Here is a 15,209-nt window from a genome sequence, read left to right as displayed (position 1 = left end):
GCTATTGAAAAATAGCAGATCTACAAGCTCGTAGCGCGCCACCGAGTGGCGCGCTACGAGCTTGTAGGTCTGCTATTTTTTTTAAATCGAAGAACCACTGACATAGAAACATAGCTTTTTCAGAAAACTGTCAGGATGTAGAAGACATTTTTAGAATCTGATCTCAGGTCAAAATGGGTTAACTCAGAGACTGTACAACAAGACCCGAGAAAGTACAAATGGTACACTCTCAGCGTTACAGACCTGTGTCCATTTAGGCCCCTGGTGCTCCCCGGGGGGTCAGACCTGTGTCCATTTAGACCCCTGGTGCTCCCGGGGGGTCAGACCGTTGAGAATGAGTGGATTACAACATAAAGGGACTTCAAATATTAAATCTATCAACCGAAACATTCCTTCAGGAAGGAAGCCGGAAGCAGCTCCTCCCAGTAAAGTGCTGCCCTTTTTTCTTGGTGAAACTGCTGCTGTTTCCTATGTGTCCCCTCAGGAAAAGCCAACAGATATAGTGGATGTGACACATCTAGGAAGAGAACTCCCGCGGTGCCCAGTGCAGGTAGGGGATGTGACACATCTAGGAAGAGAACTCCCGCGGTGTCCAGTGCAGGTAGGTCAGCCTAAGACCATGTTTTTGACGAGGCTACGGTATTTCATACTTCGGCTATTCAAAAACAGGCCATTTTTGACGAATCTTGAGAAATTGTGAAATAATGGTGATGATCAGCTAACATTTTGACAAATCTTGAACATTTGTAAAAAGATTTGGGAAATGTGGAAGTAGTTTGAAGGTCCCACTCCCCACACACCGAGCACGTTTTTCGGACTTTTAGCGGCGTTTCTCCATCGGTTTTCCGAAAAACGCGCCCAGTGTGCAACCACCTTTAATGTGGATTCGCCACAGAGGCCTATTTTGGAATCTGTCATGATGAAGAGCATACTGTAGCTTAACGCCTTTTCCAAGAAAGGTTTGACAGGGTTTTTGTCCCTGTCACTTTATTGCCTGTTGAGACATTTATGCCTCTTTGGTGCATCATCATCAAATAAAGTGCAACTATAACATGGTTCCTAGAGCACGCCTACCTCCTTCCGTGGTGTTGCTCTGAATCCAGAATGTGACAGGGGACGGTCCCACCTCATTGCTGCAGGACACACTGATGTTGTACCACGTCATGGCCTGCAGTCCAGGGACCTCGCTCTGGAATGCTGGGGGCACTGTGGTGACATTCACAAACCTGGTATTTGTCACTTCCCCTTTCCTCCGGCTGACTTCTTTAACCTTGGATAGACAAGGAAAAAACATGTGGGTTCCATTCATAAAATAGCAATGTTATCATAGGGCTGGAATCATTAACAAAATACAGTATATCGAGTGATATTTTGAAGATAATTTGGGTGCGACTATAGTAAGGCCAATGATACAACAGCTAGAACAGTCAGGTAACTTTACTGTAATGTAACCTAATGTAATATTGTACATTGAATATTTGGTTTGGACAGAATTTTGCCCACTCTTACATCGTTAATCATGTGATGTGGCAATGCAGTTTAAGCTGAATCTGATCGGAATCTGGCAATGCACCCATTAACCATTCAATGACTGAATGATGAATATTAACGTACAAAGTGTGCATGTGCCCAGATCCCTGGAGCTTGGTGTGGAGAGTTTGTGCCAAGGGCTGTATGCATGTTAATCCGTCCATGTAACCAAAGGGGGATACCTAGGCTAAACAGAAGGGGGAACTTTTTTATTACAACTCTAAGGTATATTATCAATGTTGAAAATGAGTGGTATGTCTTAAGCCCTATATACTTTGCTATTGGTCATATGACGGATAGTGAAAATAGATGATCTACAAGCTCACAGCGTGACGCAAAGATATTTTGGTAAATTTCCCCCGATAATGATATGTCCAAAATAGGACACCAGGTTGAAAGTGGTTAAAACCAGGAATAAACAAAAATCTGAGATGATATATAATCTCACATCATGATATAGATATAATTTTGATATATTGCCCGCTATCAGTGTGGTCAGTCAATAGAAAGCTTACCCTAATGTGACACTTGGAGAGTGGAGAGTAGCCATCATGTCCAGGGGTCCATCTCAAGATGAGTTTATTGGACTGCCTCTCCACTACGGTAACTTCAGAGACAGGACCAGGGAGCACTATAGTACAGACATCAAATAAATAAATATACTATTATTATTGTTACTTATTGCACTTGAAAATATTCAAAAATGTGCTTTAGAGTCCAAAAAAATTACCTCTGATGTTAATCCTAGCTTCTTGGGACGTAGCAACGCCTTTGCTGTTTTTTGCTTCGCAGCTGAAATGCGTATATTTATCCACACCTGTAGATGGAACATGATGAGTTTTGACTTGGAAATGTAGCACTACATTTCTTAAATAAGAACAGAATTGGACATCGTAAGAGGCAAACCTTTTATAGCTTTTGTACGATGAGATATTAAATGAAGAAATGGGACAAATCTGTCAATTTCCCACGTACCATCTACATTCTACAAGCTTGCTTGCAATGCATTATGAGCTTGTGGACCAGCTTTTATGTATTACATAATTTAAAAACAAAAACAAATAATCTCTTTGCCTATAAAATGGGGACGACATGAGGGTCAATGTGGTTAAGTGTCGGTCAGGTCAGGTGTGATGTGTCTAGAACAAAGGGACAGGAAAGCAATGTCAGATATAGCAGGGAAACTGGTGTGTAGGACGTAGTACATGAAACTATTCATGATGAATCAGTCCTTTCCTCATCCGTCAACATTTCCTCATTCCTCAAATGTGCACCCAGCAGGCAGAACCTGATGTACTGTATCAAGCTACAATCAAAACCTCTCCATGATTATACAGTATACTCTGACAACAAACCAGTTGCTTTTTCTGTTACTAGTAGCCAGTAGTCACACACTGACTACCCCTCAATGGCCACAAGGCTGGCCAGTTAGAAAAGGACAGAGATGGCTTCTAAATAAAACATTTTTTCTAGTGTTGATCTCGGAAACTGATGTTTTTGTTTACATTCCTCAAAAATATTGCAGGCTAATCGGCCTTGAGTTGCAGTGTCAGGATAAGCACACTAGGTCAAACACTGCCATATCATCATATCAAGCATGCAGCCAGTGTTTGCATAATAAATACATGCCGATTTCACAACCTAGGCCTGACTGGAGGCCAGACTGGATTAGTCACACCATAAATCACAAGGGTCACATACCAAATCTTTGACTTTGGTGTGGTAGTGGCTAGTGGGTCAAGGGTTGTCATCTGGGCAGCAGGCCTATGTGTGGAATGTGTCTCACCTTTTTCTAATTTGCCTGATTGGCTGTGAGCCACTTTCAACAAACAATTGCTCATCTACAAGCTCACAACACAACAAGTCACATCGTAATGCATTGTGAGTTTATAGATTGCCTATTTTTGCTATTTGTTGCAAGTAGGTTATAGTCAGGACTTAAGTGGATTAAGTGGTTAAAATAAAAAGCCAGTCAGTCTTTTATGTATTTTTCTATCGGGCTAGGTACTAACTACAGTGATGGAGAGAGATGAGCTAGCGCTGACATGCCAAATTCCACCAAAAACAGCTTCCCCTTTCCATCTCTCACCAGGCCAGATAACGTGGTTGTTGCCACTGTGTTTTACAGACATATCCAAACCTCGTACGCCACCACATCAAAGGTGGTCTGGGATGAATTAAAGATAGTCTCCCTAGCCAGACTGTTGCCTCCCACAATTTTCAAACGCTTCCGTCATACAATAGGGAGCACGGAAGCTCTGAAAATGACCGGAGGATAAAGTGGATGTGACGCCTCCTCACTGCTTCCATTTTGTCTTGAGCAATCCTATATATAAATAGCTTGCTGCTATAAATGAAAATTCACAAATAAAATGTAAAAATGGAAATGACAAACAGCTAGGTGACAGCTTCCGTTCTTGGCTTTCGGGATGTGTAGATCCATGCTCAATTATATTATGTAGCATTTGGAGATTGTGTAATAGTTGTCTCACTACGCAGTACGCAAGACTAATTAGAAACTATATATATGTTTCGAGTAGTGGAAGAGTGCAACAGTGAGATATAATAGATCTGGAATAGGTTTCATTTTTGGCTAGGTGGCCCAGCCTTCATCCAATCAGGATAGATTCCGCCAATCCTGATGGAGCGGGGCGGGCCTTGGTGTGTGTGCTGTTGGGCTGTCGCGTGTCCCCCACTGTAGTGCATGCATGTGCACATGTTGTTACCGGGGCGGACCGGGGGGGTTTCCAAATCACCCAAATCACTGAATGCTCCTTTAATGGAACTATCAAGTGAATTGATTATTTAAAACAAATATTAAAAAAAAAGCAAATCGATAAACATTATCGATACTCTACAAAGTCAAAGTCAAAGTTGTACGATTTGTCACACACGTTACCGCAGTGAAATTTGTTCTCCGCATTTGACCCATCTCTTGGAGCGGTGAGCTGCAGCCGTGCCACGCTCGGGAATCATTTTGATTAGTAGATTTGACCCCCCAATCCAACCCTTGATGCTGAGTGCCAAGCATTTTTACAGTCTTTGGTTTTTACAGTCTTTGGTATGACCCGGCCGGGGATCGAACCCCCGACCTCCCAGTTTCAGGGCGGACACTCTAACCACAAGGCCACTGTCTGGTGCCTGTCTACAAGCTCACAACGTCTAACCCTCGTCGTGCCAACTTCAACGCAAACTAGTTGCACCCTCACTCGCTGTGCAACCAAATAAATAAAGCCTTCATTCTGAGGTCAGGTCTGCTGCTGGCTGGGGCATGGTGGGCGCTGGGCAATCTGCAGCCTGCTCACAAAGGGAGTTTCATAACGGCTTTGGCAGAGGGGCAAAATGGACAAAGCACCGTTAGTACAGTACATAACCCCACTGACAGCCTCACGTAAAGGTCATAGACTGTAGTGGGAAATATGAAATGGCTGATTTTTGTACAATGTCTCATTACTTTAAGCATTCCATGCTGCTTTGTTATCAACTGAAGTACTTTTATATATCCGATTGTTATGTGTAACCTCAAGGCAAGGTATGCTATAGAGCGTCGCAGTCCCGCCCCCTCGAGAGACCCGGAAAAGAAATCCCTGTTCATTTTCCTCATAGACTTTTCAGAAAGTATTTATTTAAAGACGTTTACGCCACGGACAAAGAATTAGAAAGTAGAAAAAAACGGCAGGTTACAGCACTTTCTTTGTTGTTTTTCTTCTTTGTAATTATTTGTTTGGTCCAAAATATTGTGTCTGTTGTCATGATTTGTCACGACTCGAGTTGGCTTCGTACGGCGCTTAAAAGGTCTTTAAATAAATACTTTTTGAAATGTCTGTGGCAAAAATGCATTGGGATTCATTTCCTGGGCCTGGCATCGTCATGAAAGGGGGCGGGACTGCGACGCTCTATTTGAGAGAATGTCAATGGGTTTGGCCCTGCCCTGGACCCCCTGACACCTCCTTTTGTGCCTATTGTTTCTTCCTGTTTTAAGAAGGATGTCTGTGGGACATGTAGTCTTTTATGTAGAGTTGACACCACGGTGAGAGAAGCACAGAGTTAGCTCAGGGTGCATGCCCTCTTGGGCTTTGGGGACATGGCATTCAAGAGAAACATGCTTGTTTTTGATAGTGTTGGATTCCAGAAATAAACATATTTCTTATCAGCTTCACTTGGACTGGATGTATATATTTTTCCCATAACAAAACCGAGACGGTTTTCAACCACATGAACACTCGCGTCACAATTCTTGGGTGAACATTCTGCAAAGAAAGCAGATCTGCAAGCTCACATGGGGTCACATTATTTTTGGCAAATACTTTGGTGTAGAGTGAATGTATAGACTATAGACCCTTGGAGGACGCCAGAACTAATTATATAGGGTTTAAGCTAGTTAAACTCACGGATCACACTAATCAAGTGTAAGCAAATAAAGGGAAATGAAGTTGAACAAAGGTCAGCTAAACTCAGCCTTTCCTGTTTTATTTCACTTCACGTTTGCAAGTAATGGAAAAAAAAAAATTGAGATGTGGGAGTAAGCTGCTGGCCATTCAAATGGAAACATCAGAAATGAGTGGAACTGAGTGAACTTCAGTAACTGCAGAGTGGGCTGGACTGGAGGAGCCAAATATAATCAAGTATAATCTATATACCCTGGACGTCTCACATAGTGGACACAGCAACCTGTAATTATCAGGTTTTGGAGCACTCCATACTTACTAGGCCGCCGAGGATGTCTGTTATTTTTTCCCCATTTCACATCAAGACATCAAACACAGGGCCAGATTTCTGCTCTATTCAGCCAAATAAACCCAACGTTCCTATTCAGAGGCAAACATTCTGCCAAAATAACAGATCTGTGTCATTATGACTGCATGAGCTTGTAGCTTGGCTATTTTCAGAGAAGAGATTTGTTTAGTGTGAAATACTAGCAGACGTATGAATAAATAAACTTTTTAAGTGGTTAAAAGAAGGAATACAGCTTTCTACTCCTCAAATGCTGTGCCTTAGATTCAGTGACAACTATTCACAATGAGCTTTGAAACATGGAGTTCTGGACTTATTTCTTTCCCTTTTTATGCCACTGTAATAAAGTGAATCTACAAAATGCTACTGCTTTGGGACAGGTCATTAAGCGGTCATGCAATGTTGGCGAGAAGGCTTTCCATATCCTGAATGCTATAATTAAGTTAACTTCTCATAACAGAAGCAAGGAACCTGTAGTACTGCTGGCCCCCACATGGCCTATAAATACAAAATCACATCCGTGTGAAGTGAGGGGCGCTCTATATGAAGTAATAATGACAACACAAATAACTAACTTTAACATGACAACGAAACATATATATATACTGTATATATATATATATATGTTCAGCCACATATGACGTAAATTGTCCTTTCATTGTTAATGGCAAATGTGACATGAGTTGTGATGAAAAGCTGTAGGAGGGGCACTGCAGGAGCCCCTCAAAAAGCTGTAGGAGGGGCTAGTGCCCCTTAAGCTGTAGGAGAGGCTAGTGCCCCTCCTACAGCTGTAGGAGAGAAATGTTTTGCTGGATGCTACATCTGACTGGAGGACCAAACAAAGACTATTGTTGCTGTTGCCGTTAGAGATAAGGTATTGCCTTAGAGATAAGGTGTTGCCTTAGAGATAAGGTGTTGCCTTAGAGATAAGGTGTTGCCCTTAGAGATAAGGTGTACGCCTTTGGAGAGTTCTACGATGGCGAAACGGCTGGAGTTGACCCTAGTGACCCCAGGAAGAGGAGAACGTCACCACGAGGTTCCACCATCCTCGCTCTACGGCCAGACAGCTGTGCTGATAGAAGATACTGTTTACGTATGGGGAGGTTGTCACAATACCAGAGTACTGCAACCTGCTTTTTACATTTGATGTTGACACCCACAGATGGTTTAAACCCAGGGTATCTGGGTCTCCCACACAACGTCCGGTGGGAACTGGCAGCCATTACTACTACCAACAAACGGCCACTGAAAAGGAAAAGAAGTCCACTATGACTCGCTGACACAGATTCATAATCCACAGTTCACCTGAACAGTCCATAAAGTAATGGGCTAATGGCCACCTTCTTGTTCCTGCAGGATCCTATTCAGTTTGCTCTCCCGCATAGACCGGCACCACCACCTCTACAAGGGCTATGGTGTGCGTACAAGCATGCCCAAGCGCAGTGCAATGTGCCTTTAAGAGAGAGATGAGCCTTGTAGAGTAGTCATGATGATGACTGATGATGGAAGTAAGTCATCCATCATCGTCAGAGACAGCAGAAAGAAAGCCTCTCTCCACATATCATGTCAGCTGTCATGCATCTGCAATTTCTATCTCACCATCAGGAATTTAGAAAATCACACCCGTGTGAAGTGAGGGGCGCTCTGCTCTTATCATCGTACATCATCATGGATCATCTCATACTGGCCAATCAGAATGCCTGTTGCCACAAATGTATGTCATATTTGGCGGACATTTGACCTAATTTCTCCTTTTATTGTCGATGGCAAATATGAGACGTGTGTGGACTGGATGATGTAAACTTTCCCTTCATTGTCAATGACATTTAATGTTTGTGTTGCGGACATTTTGTGGGGACAAAAGCTGTATATAGGAGGGGCTAGCGCCCCTCAAAAAGAGAGCCAAAGTTGTGAAAAGGACATCAAGCTCTAGATGTTTATGAGGTATCTGGTTGGTATTGCAGAGATCTAAATCCGAGCGAGCTCTGCCAGCCTACCAGCCTCCTTTTCTAGCCCCTCCTCACAGGACAGTGGGACGTCCCATGAATGAAGCCTTTGTGGCCGGAGCCAACAGCCAACCCCCGAACACTATCCCTGTGCAGCAGAGCAGAACCCCCCATCCCTTTACTGCTCACACGCTGGACCAAAACACAGCTCTGAACCTTTAACCCTCCCCCGTCCACGCCAGCAACACAACTCACGCACACACTTCACAGCAGGAATACCTCCCTGGGCCCCGGTGGTAAATGAAGGGCTCTGAAGTAGCCTGGAGGAAACCCACGCTTATGTTACAAAATCACACCCGTGTGAAGTGAGGGGCGCTCTTATCATTATATACATCATCTCATGAACAACTGAATTTATGTGATTGGTTAGCCGATTTGCTCATCTACATATGACGTAAAATTTCCCTTCATTGTCAATGGCATTTGATGTTGCCACAAATGTACGTCATATTCGGCGGTCATTTGACCCAATTTCTCCTTTCATTATCAATGGCAAAATATGAGACGTGTGGGGACAAAAGCTGTATATAGGAAGGGCTAGCGCCCCTCAAAAAGTGGATAAATGTTTACTTAAAGGAGAGGAAAGAATCCACTTCAGCTCCAGGCTGAGAACATAATGAGATTCCTAATAATGGCTTTCATTCCAGTGAAGGACTTGATATAAACACTTCACTCTAGAATATCCTTCTAATCTGTAGTCATAGTCACAACTAATGTCTGACAACTAATGATTCTCCCAGTTTCACCAAAGTGACAATCTGTGATTGTTAGATAAAAGGAAACATTGTCCGAGTAACACTGTTGTCAAAATGGTGTCATAAAGAGCATTGACTCTGCTTGACTGGGGGTGGGGGGGGAGGGGGGTAATGATGACCATGGTGAAAATGTCATTGTAGTAAGCAGCCTGGCACACATGCTGAGGTTGCACATACAGAAGCTGGTGCATGCTGAAGACCTACTCAACACTCTGTTACCCCTATTAACCCATTTTGACCTGGGAACGATTCTGCAAATGTCTTCTAAACCTGACTGTTTTCTTGAAAAAGCTATGTTTTTCTATGTCAGTCGTTCTCAAACACTTTCATGTCACTTTTCACGATTCTTCAAAAATAGCAGACCTACAAGCTCGTAGCGCGGCACTCTGTGCCACTATTTGGTTACACATAGACCCTTACTGTACTGTACTGTACAGTACAGTACAGTGTACTGTGTGTGCACTTAAATTTGACAAACAGGTAAACGCCAACTCAGGCAGATCGCCAAAATCAAACCCTTTCTCTCAATGCACTGCAACTCTCTGTACTCAGGAGTTGCAAGCTCGTCCCTCTCCAGACTACAACTCTCTGTACTCAGGAGTTGCTAGCTCGTCCCTCTCCAGACTACAACTCTCTGTACTCAGGAGTTGCTAGCTCGTCCCTCTCCAGACTACAACTCTCTGTACTCAGGAGTTGCTAGCTCGTCCCTCTCCAGACTACAACTCTCTGTACTCAGGAGTTGCTAGCTCGTCCCTCTCCAGACTACAACTTTCCCAAAATGCTGCTGCCAGACTCCTTTTTCATTTTCATTTTAAAGCCCAATATACAGTATCTGACCTAATCCAGCCTCCCGACTCCATTAGGCTCTCGGCTGACCAGATGCTTTTAAAAGTCCCGCGCACACGACTAAAGCTAAAAGCTATGTCGGTCGCATTGTGGCTGATGTCTCTCACCTGAAGAAAAAAAGGGAATGTCCGTACACAATATGTTTGCTCTCTTTATTTTAACCAAACAACGTTTCGCCCGTCCGGGCTTTCTCAAGTTGAGAACTTCAGAAAGCGCCTGTGCGGACATTCCCTTTTTTCTTCATTTGATAATTTTTGGGTCCAGCACCGTATTTAAAAACTGCATGATTTTTTTGCATGATGTCTCTCACCTGCCACAGTATAGTCGCTGGGTGATGCGTGGAAGTCACTGACGGCTAATCCATCTCGGAACCAGCGGATTATGACAGGGTTGGGGGGTCCAATGGCCTCACAGGACAGGATGAAGGACGTGTTCCTTGTGACGTTCCTGTCCTCTGGATGTTGGATGAACGTTGGGAGACCTAGAAACCGACAAAGTGGACCATATCAGTACTGTAACACAGACACACACGGGTGGCACCGATATGGTTCAATGGGTAACCAACCAGAACACTCAGCCCCTAGTCTCTTGAGACAAATTCAAAGGAAAAGAGGGCGCTGTTTTTACTTTATTGTTTGACGATGGGTTCTCAGATTGCTCTGCGGACTGCTCGCAGTTCTTGTCTTCTAGTATTTGTTTTACTGAGGTCAAGTTTAGCAATAAGGTTAGGTTTAGGCATAGTTTTACTGAGGTTAAGGTTAGGAATAAGGCTAGGTTTAGGCATAGTTTTACTGAGGTTAAGTTTAGGAATAAGGCTAGGTTTAGGCATAGTTTTACTGAGGTCAAGTTTAGCAATAAGGTTAGGTTTAGGCATAGTTTTACTGAGGTCAAGTTTAGCAATAAGGTTAGGTTTAGGCATATTTTTACTGAGGTCAAGTTTAGCAACAAGGCTAGGTTTAGGCAGTTTTACTGAGGTCCAGTTTAGCAATAAGGCTAGTTTTATGCATAGCTTTACTGAGGTTAAGGTTAGGAATAGGTTTAGGTTTAGGCATAGTTTTACTGAGGTTAAGGTTAGGAATAGGTTTAGGTTTAGGCATAGTTTTACTGAGGTTAAGGTTAGGAATAGGTTTAGGTTTAGGCATAGTTTTACTGAAGTTAAGGTTAGGAATAGGTTTAGGATTAGACATAGTTTTACTGAGGTTAAATTTAGGAATAACATATGAAAAAGAGAGAAAACCCGCACACTCATATGCTCCAAAAGATAGGTTTATTGACGACGTTTCGAGCCAAGGCTCTTCATCTGGTCAAACTCCGGAGTTTGACCAGATGAAGAGCCTTGGCTCGAAACGTCGTCAATAAACCTATCTTTTGGAGCATATGAGTGTGCGGGTTTTCTCTCTTTTTCATATGTTATTTTTCGAACCCAGCACCTCCACAAAGTGATGTGCGTATTTTACTATAGTTTCTGTATAAATTTAGGAATAAGGCTAGGTTTAGGCATAGTTTTACTGAGGTTAAGTTTAGGAATAAGGCTAGGTTTAGGCATAGTTTTACTGAGGTTAAGTTTAGGAATAAGGCTAGGTTTAGGCATAGTTTTACTGAGGTTAAGTTTAGGAACAAGGCTAGGTTTAGGCATAGTTTAGGAATACCTGGTGGCGACCGCTCTGAGGTCGCCGGATTGTGGGGCGAGCGTTTTGAGGGCGAGCGTTCTTGTATTAGGTCAATGCATAAACATGAGTCTCACCTTCTACGTGGAGGACGACAGGCTGAGATTCTACCATGATGTCACTGATATTCAGTCTGCAGCGGTAATCCCCAGCATCCATTCTCTGCACAGGTTTAATGCTGCAATATACAGTACGTACAGTACATGAAGATTCATAAACTCTCTTTCAAGAGGCCTCCACAGGGGTTGGCTGAAAATTCAAAATGTGTTCAGCTAGAAAAATGTTGCATTGTCAAATGCTAGTTTATATCTCAAGTCACTTTCTCGTGTCATACTTCAACTTCAAGTTTATCGACACAGTGGTGTCGATAAACTTGACGTGAAAGAGTTATTTTCCATACAAGCTTTCACACATTTGCTATTTCGAAAGAAATTACTCACAAAGTGTAGGAGAATAGAAATATACTGTATATCTCTGTCTCTTGTGCAAAGTATATTCGCAGTCATCTACACGTATATGCACACTAGTCACATATGACAAGGGCGATTGTGCCAGTGTAGCAATGGAATGATGTCTTTCCAGCCATACTGCTGTTACCTGACTGTGGATAGAAGAGTATTAACCCCATCTGTAGACGTCTGCAGGTCATTGATCACAACCCCCGAGTTGGCTGCCAGGTCCCTGTTGTTCTTCACCCAGACGATGGTGGGCTCCAGCCTGGCATCGGGTATGTCAATGGAGCAGTTGAACTTGGCCTCGCGTCCCTCTGACAGGTGGATTGAGCCTATTGTTGGCTTGAAGTGTAGACGTTTGATGTCATCCTGGCTCAAGTGCAGCTTGGGCACGTGGTGGCGTACAATAAGGGCCTCAGATGTCCTAGTGGGCAGGGGAGAGCGCCCATGGCGTCCAGGACGATAAGCATCAGCCTGTACAACAAACGCACCCCTGTGGTGCAGACCTGCGTAAGAAGTCAAATCAAAGTTCATGTGTCATTGCAAAAGTACAGTATGTACAGCGTGGTAGAAGTTGTTATACCTAGCAATGACATGCTTAGGTGGTGTTACAGTATATTAAGAGTTTATTGTATTAACCCATTTTGACCTAAGATCAGATTCTAAAAATGTCTTCTACATCCTGACAGTTTTCTGAAAAAGCTATGTTTCTGTCAGTCGTTCTTCGATTTTTCAAAAATAGCAGACCTACAAGCTCGTAGCTCGCCACTCGGTGGCGCGCTATGAGCTTGTAGATCTGCTATTTTTCAATAGCTAAAGCATAACATAATGCTAACACCAAAAGGGGTTCCCGCCCCAAAATGGGTTAAGAGTTTATTGTATTATATTAAATAATCTATTATGACAGTTTCATGTATTATGAAGAAACATTTTGTAGTGCAGTTATCTTTGAGGTGATTGTTCAGCAAGGTCAAGATCATAACAATAAGCCTTAAATGGTATTATGCTGGTGAAATCATAATATGTTCATGAGAAAAGAATTGAAGAACGATAGAAAATAAACTGCAGTAACTAACCATTTTCTTAGTTATAACAGTGGTTCTGCAGGATTCCAGATGGTCCCCAGCTAAATGCTAGTTTTATAGGAACCAAATGAACCCTTACAGATCTGTAACTCTGAGAGATCTTTGCATACCAAACTGCTTGACTCCTTGAAATTAAAACGTTTGAGACCATTGAGTTATATTAGCTACATTAATGCAATGGTTCTCTGCATGGGGTTGTCCAGGGGTGAGGGGTCCTTCACATGATCACAGGGAGGTGAGGGGTCCTTCACATGATTACAGGGAGGTGAGGGGTCCTTCACATCAGCTTAAATGATCTATAGTTCATCTTCATCACTACTACTACAACAAATACAAACTGGAGTTTAAATAAATAACCAAATCAGACCAAATATTGATATAGCCTATATCATATCATATCAAATAGGATCCTTGAGGGTCCTTCAAAATGAAAAAGTTTGACAATCACTCCTCAGACCTGTCAAGACCAGACAAGATTGAATTGTGCAGGAATATTCATCTTTGATAATTGATAGTCCTGCATGTGTTCGTGACAAATTAATTAATATTGTGATATTAATCATATTCATCACTCTTTAATCAGGCCTGGCAGTGGGCAGAGATGTGACTTATTTTTTTAATGGTTTAGGTAGGACAGGTCTATATTTATTGGTCAGAAATTTAGGAAAGATCGAGCGCACAAGCAACTGCACCGATCGATTTTAACTTATTTTTTGTATTTCTTGCATGTAGCCATGGCCTAGGCCTACTGCCTAGTGCCTACATGTTTAAGCTTTAATTTGGCAAATGACTATGGCATTGGGAATGAAGTAGCATATACGTTTAAACAATTTTAATGGGTTCCAGATGTTGCGCACACTAGCCTACCGGTATACTGACATAAAGTAACAACGGTCTCTAGGTTGCTAAATTGAGTCCTAGTATTTGCCTTGCAACAACATTAATTCAAATTATAACGATAAGAATACATTGGATATTTTAAACCAAACATCTTACCTCTGACTGGATTTACAGCAATAAAGGCAATGGTCGCTGTAGAGAAGAAAATCCCAACCCAAGTTGGAGCCATGGCCATCATCACATTCACACACATGCTGGCTCCTTCAGTTCCACAGTCTTCTGAACACTACAGTGCCACTATTTTACACGCTGTCAATATAACAGTAATGTCGTTCAACATCGCACACCAGCGTCACTTCTACTCGTCCAGCTAGTCCTGATGCACATTGCAGTTTGACCAGAACTCATGGAGCAGTGGAGGAGCATACAGTTAACTTTCTCTTCTGACTGACGTCAGAACAGGGATCCCATGAAGGGAGAATGAAGGCGGTTCTTGAGTCTGAAAACTCTAGTGAGTGAAAACAACAGTTGTCCACAAAATAGAGTAGGCTAATGTTATCCCGCTCCAACTTCCCCCTCTGGAATCAGCACAATAGTCTATTGTGGCAGGCCTATATGTTATGGTTACATTATGACATTTGTCACTGCCAGTGCACAGTAAAACCTTCAAATCAAAGTTACAAATCAGAGTTAGGCTACAACTCCAGTTACAAATCGGTAAAGTATAGGTAACACTGAATATTTTACAGTGTGTCTTGGATGTTTGTAAAGGGGACAAAAGAAAAGACAATTTTATTGTTAAAACAATGTTTTTATTAATCACGTCTTTGTAATTTGCCCAACTCCTCCACCATGTGGTAGAATAGGCGTACTGCATGCTTGGTTAACTGTCAAGATTAAGCTAGAATTTATTTGAACTGAACATAAGAGAATAAAATGCAGACCTGTTTGCTCTAGACTTGTGGAGCTCATTAATTATAAAAATATAAATAAATACTCATTTGTAACTACCTAATCTGGAAGATAGGTCCCCTCCAGCAAGTAGCTCAGGGTCATCAAACTGCTGTCTTCATCATAACAGAGATATCACATCAAGGTCCTTTTTGTTTAGTCTGTGTACAGTGACAGATAACGAGTTTTGCCAACAATGCTAGCTCACTTATTGGTGGAGTGAGGGTCGTTTTACTACTGTGTAACTGTGTATATGAAAATCAATTTTGAAATACAAATATTATCATAATTACTGCCAGAATGATTAGACTGTCTACAGTATGTATCAATGTACAAATTATTT

The 15,209-nt window shown here is 42.3% G+C and overlaps 1 protein-coding gene across 1 annotated transcript in view; it reads right to left on the bottom strand.

The window, feature by feature from the left end:
* The window catches only part of mertka (c-mer proto-oncogene tyrosine kinase a), a 32,831-nt gene extending 18,578 nt beyond the window's left edge, over positions 1-14,253 (bottom strand). Inside the window, exons 1-7 of the mRNA XM_079512291.1 lie at positions 14,072-14,253; positions 12,136-12,496; positions 11,616-11,716; positions 10,182-10,352; positions 2,261-2,347; positions 2,046-2,161; positions 1,075-1,270 (exon numbers count right to left, since the gene is read on the bottom strand). Of these exons, the coding sequence (XP_079368417.1) occupies positions 1,075-1,270; positions 2,046-2,161; positions 2,261-2,347; positions 10,182-10,352; positions 11,616-11,716; positions 12,136-12,496; positions 14,072-14,168 (1,129 nt within the window). The 5' untranslated portion in view covers positions 14,169-14,253. The remainder of the gene's footprint in view (positions 1-1,074; positions 1,271-2,045; positions 2,162-2,260; positions 2,348-10,181; positions 10,353-11,615; positions 11,717-12,135; positions 12,497-14,071) is intronic.
* Positions 14,254-15,209: the final 956 nt, after the last annotated feature.

The sequence above is a fragment of the Electrona antarctica genome, assembly GCF_951216825.1.
Source record: "Electrona antarctica genome assembly, chromosome: 10".
Taxonomy (NCBI): domain Eukaryota; kingdom Metazoa; phylum Chordata; class Actinopteri; order Myctophiformes; family Myctophidae; genus Electrona; species Electrona antarctica.
The sequence above is the reverse complement of the archived record's forward strand: the minus strand, read 5'-3'. Positions and strand labels throughout refer to the sequence as shown.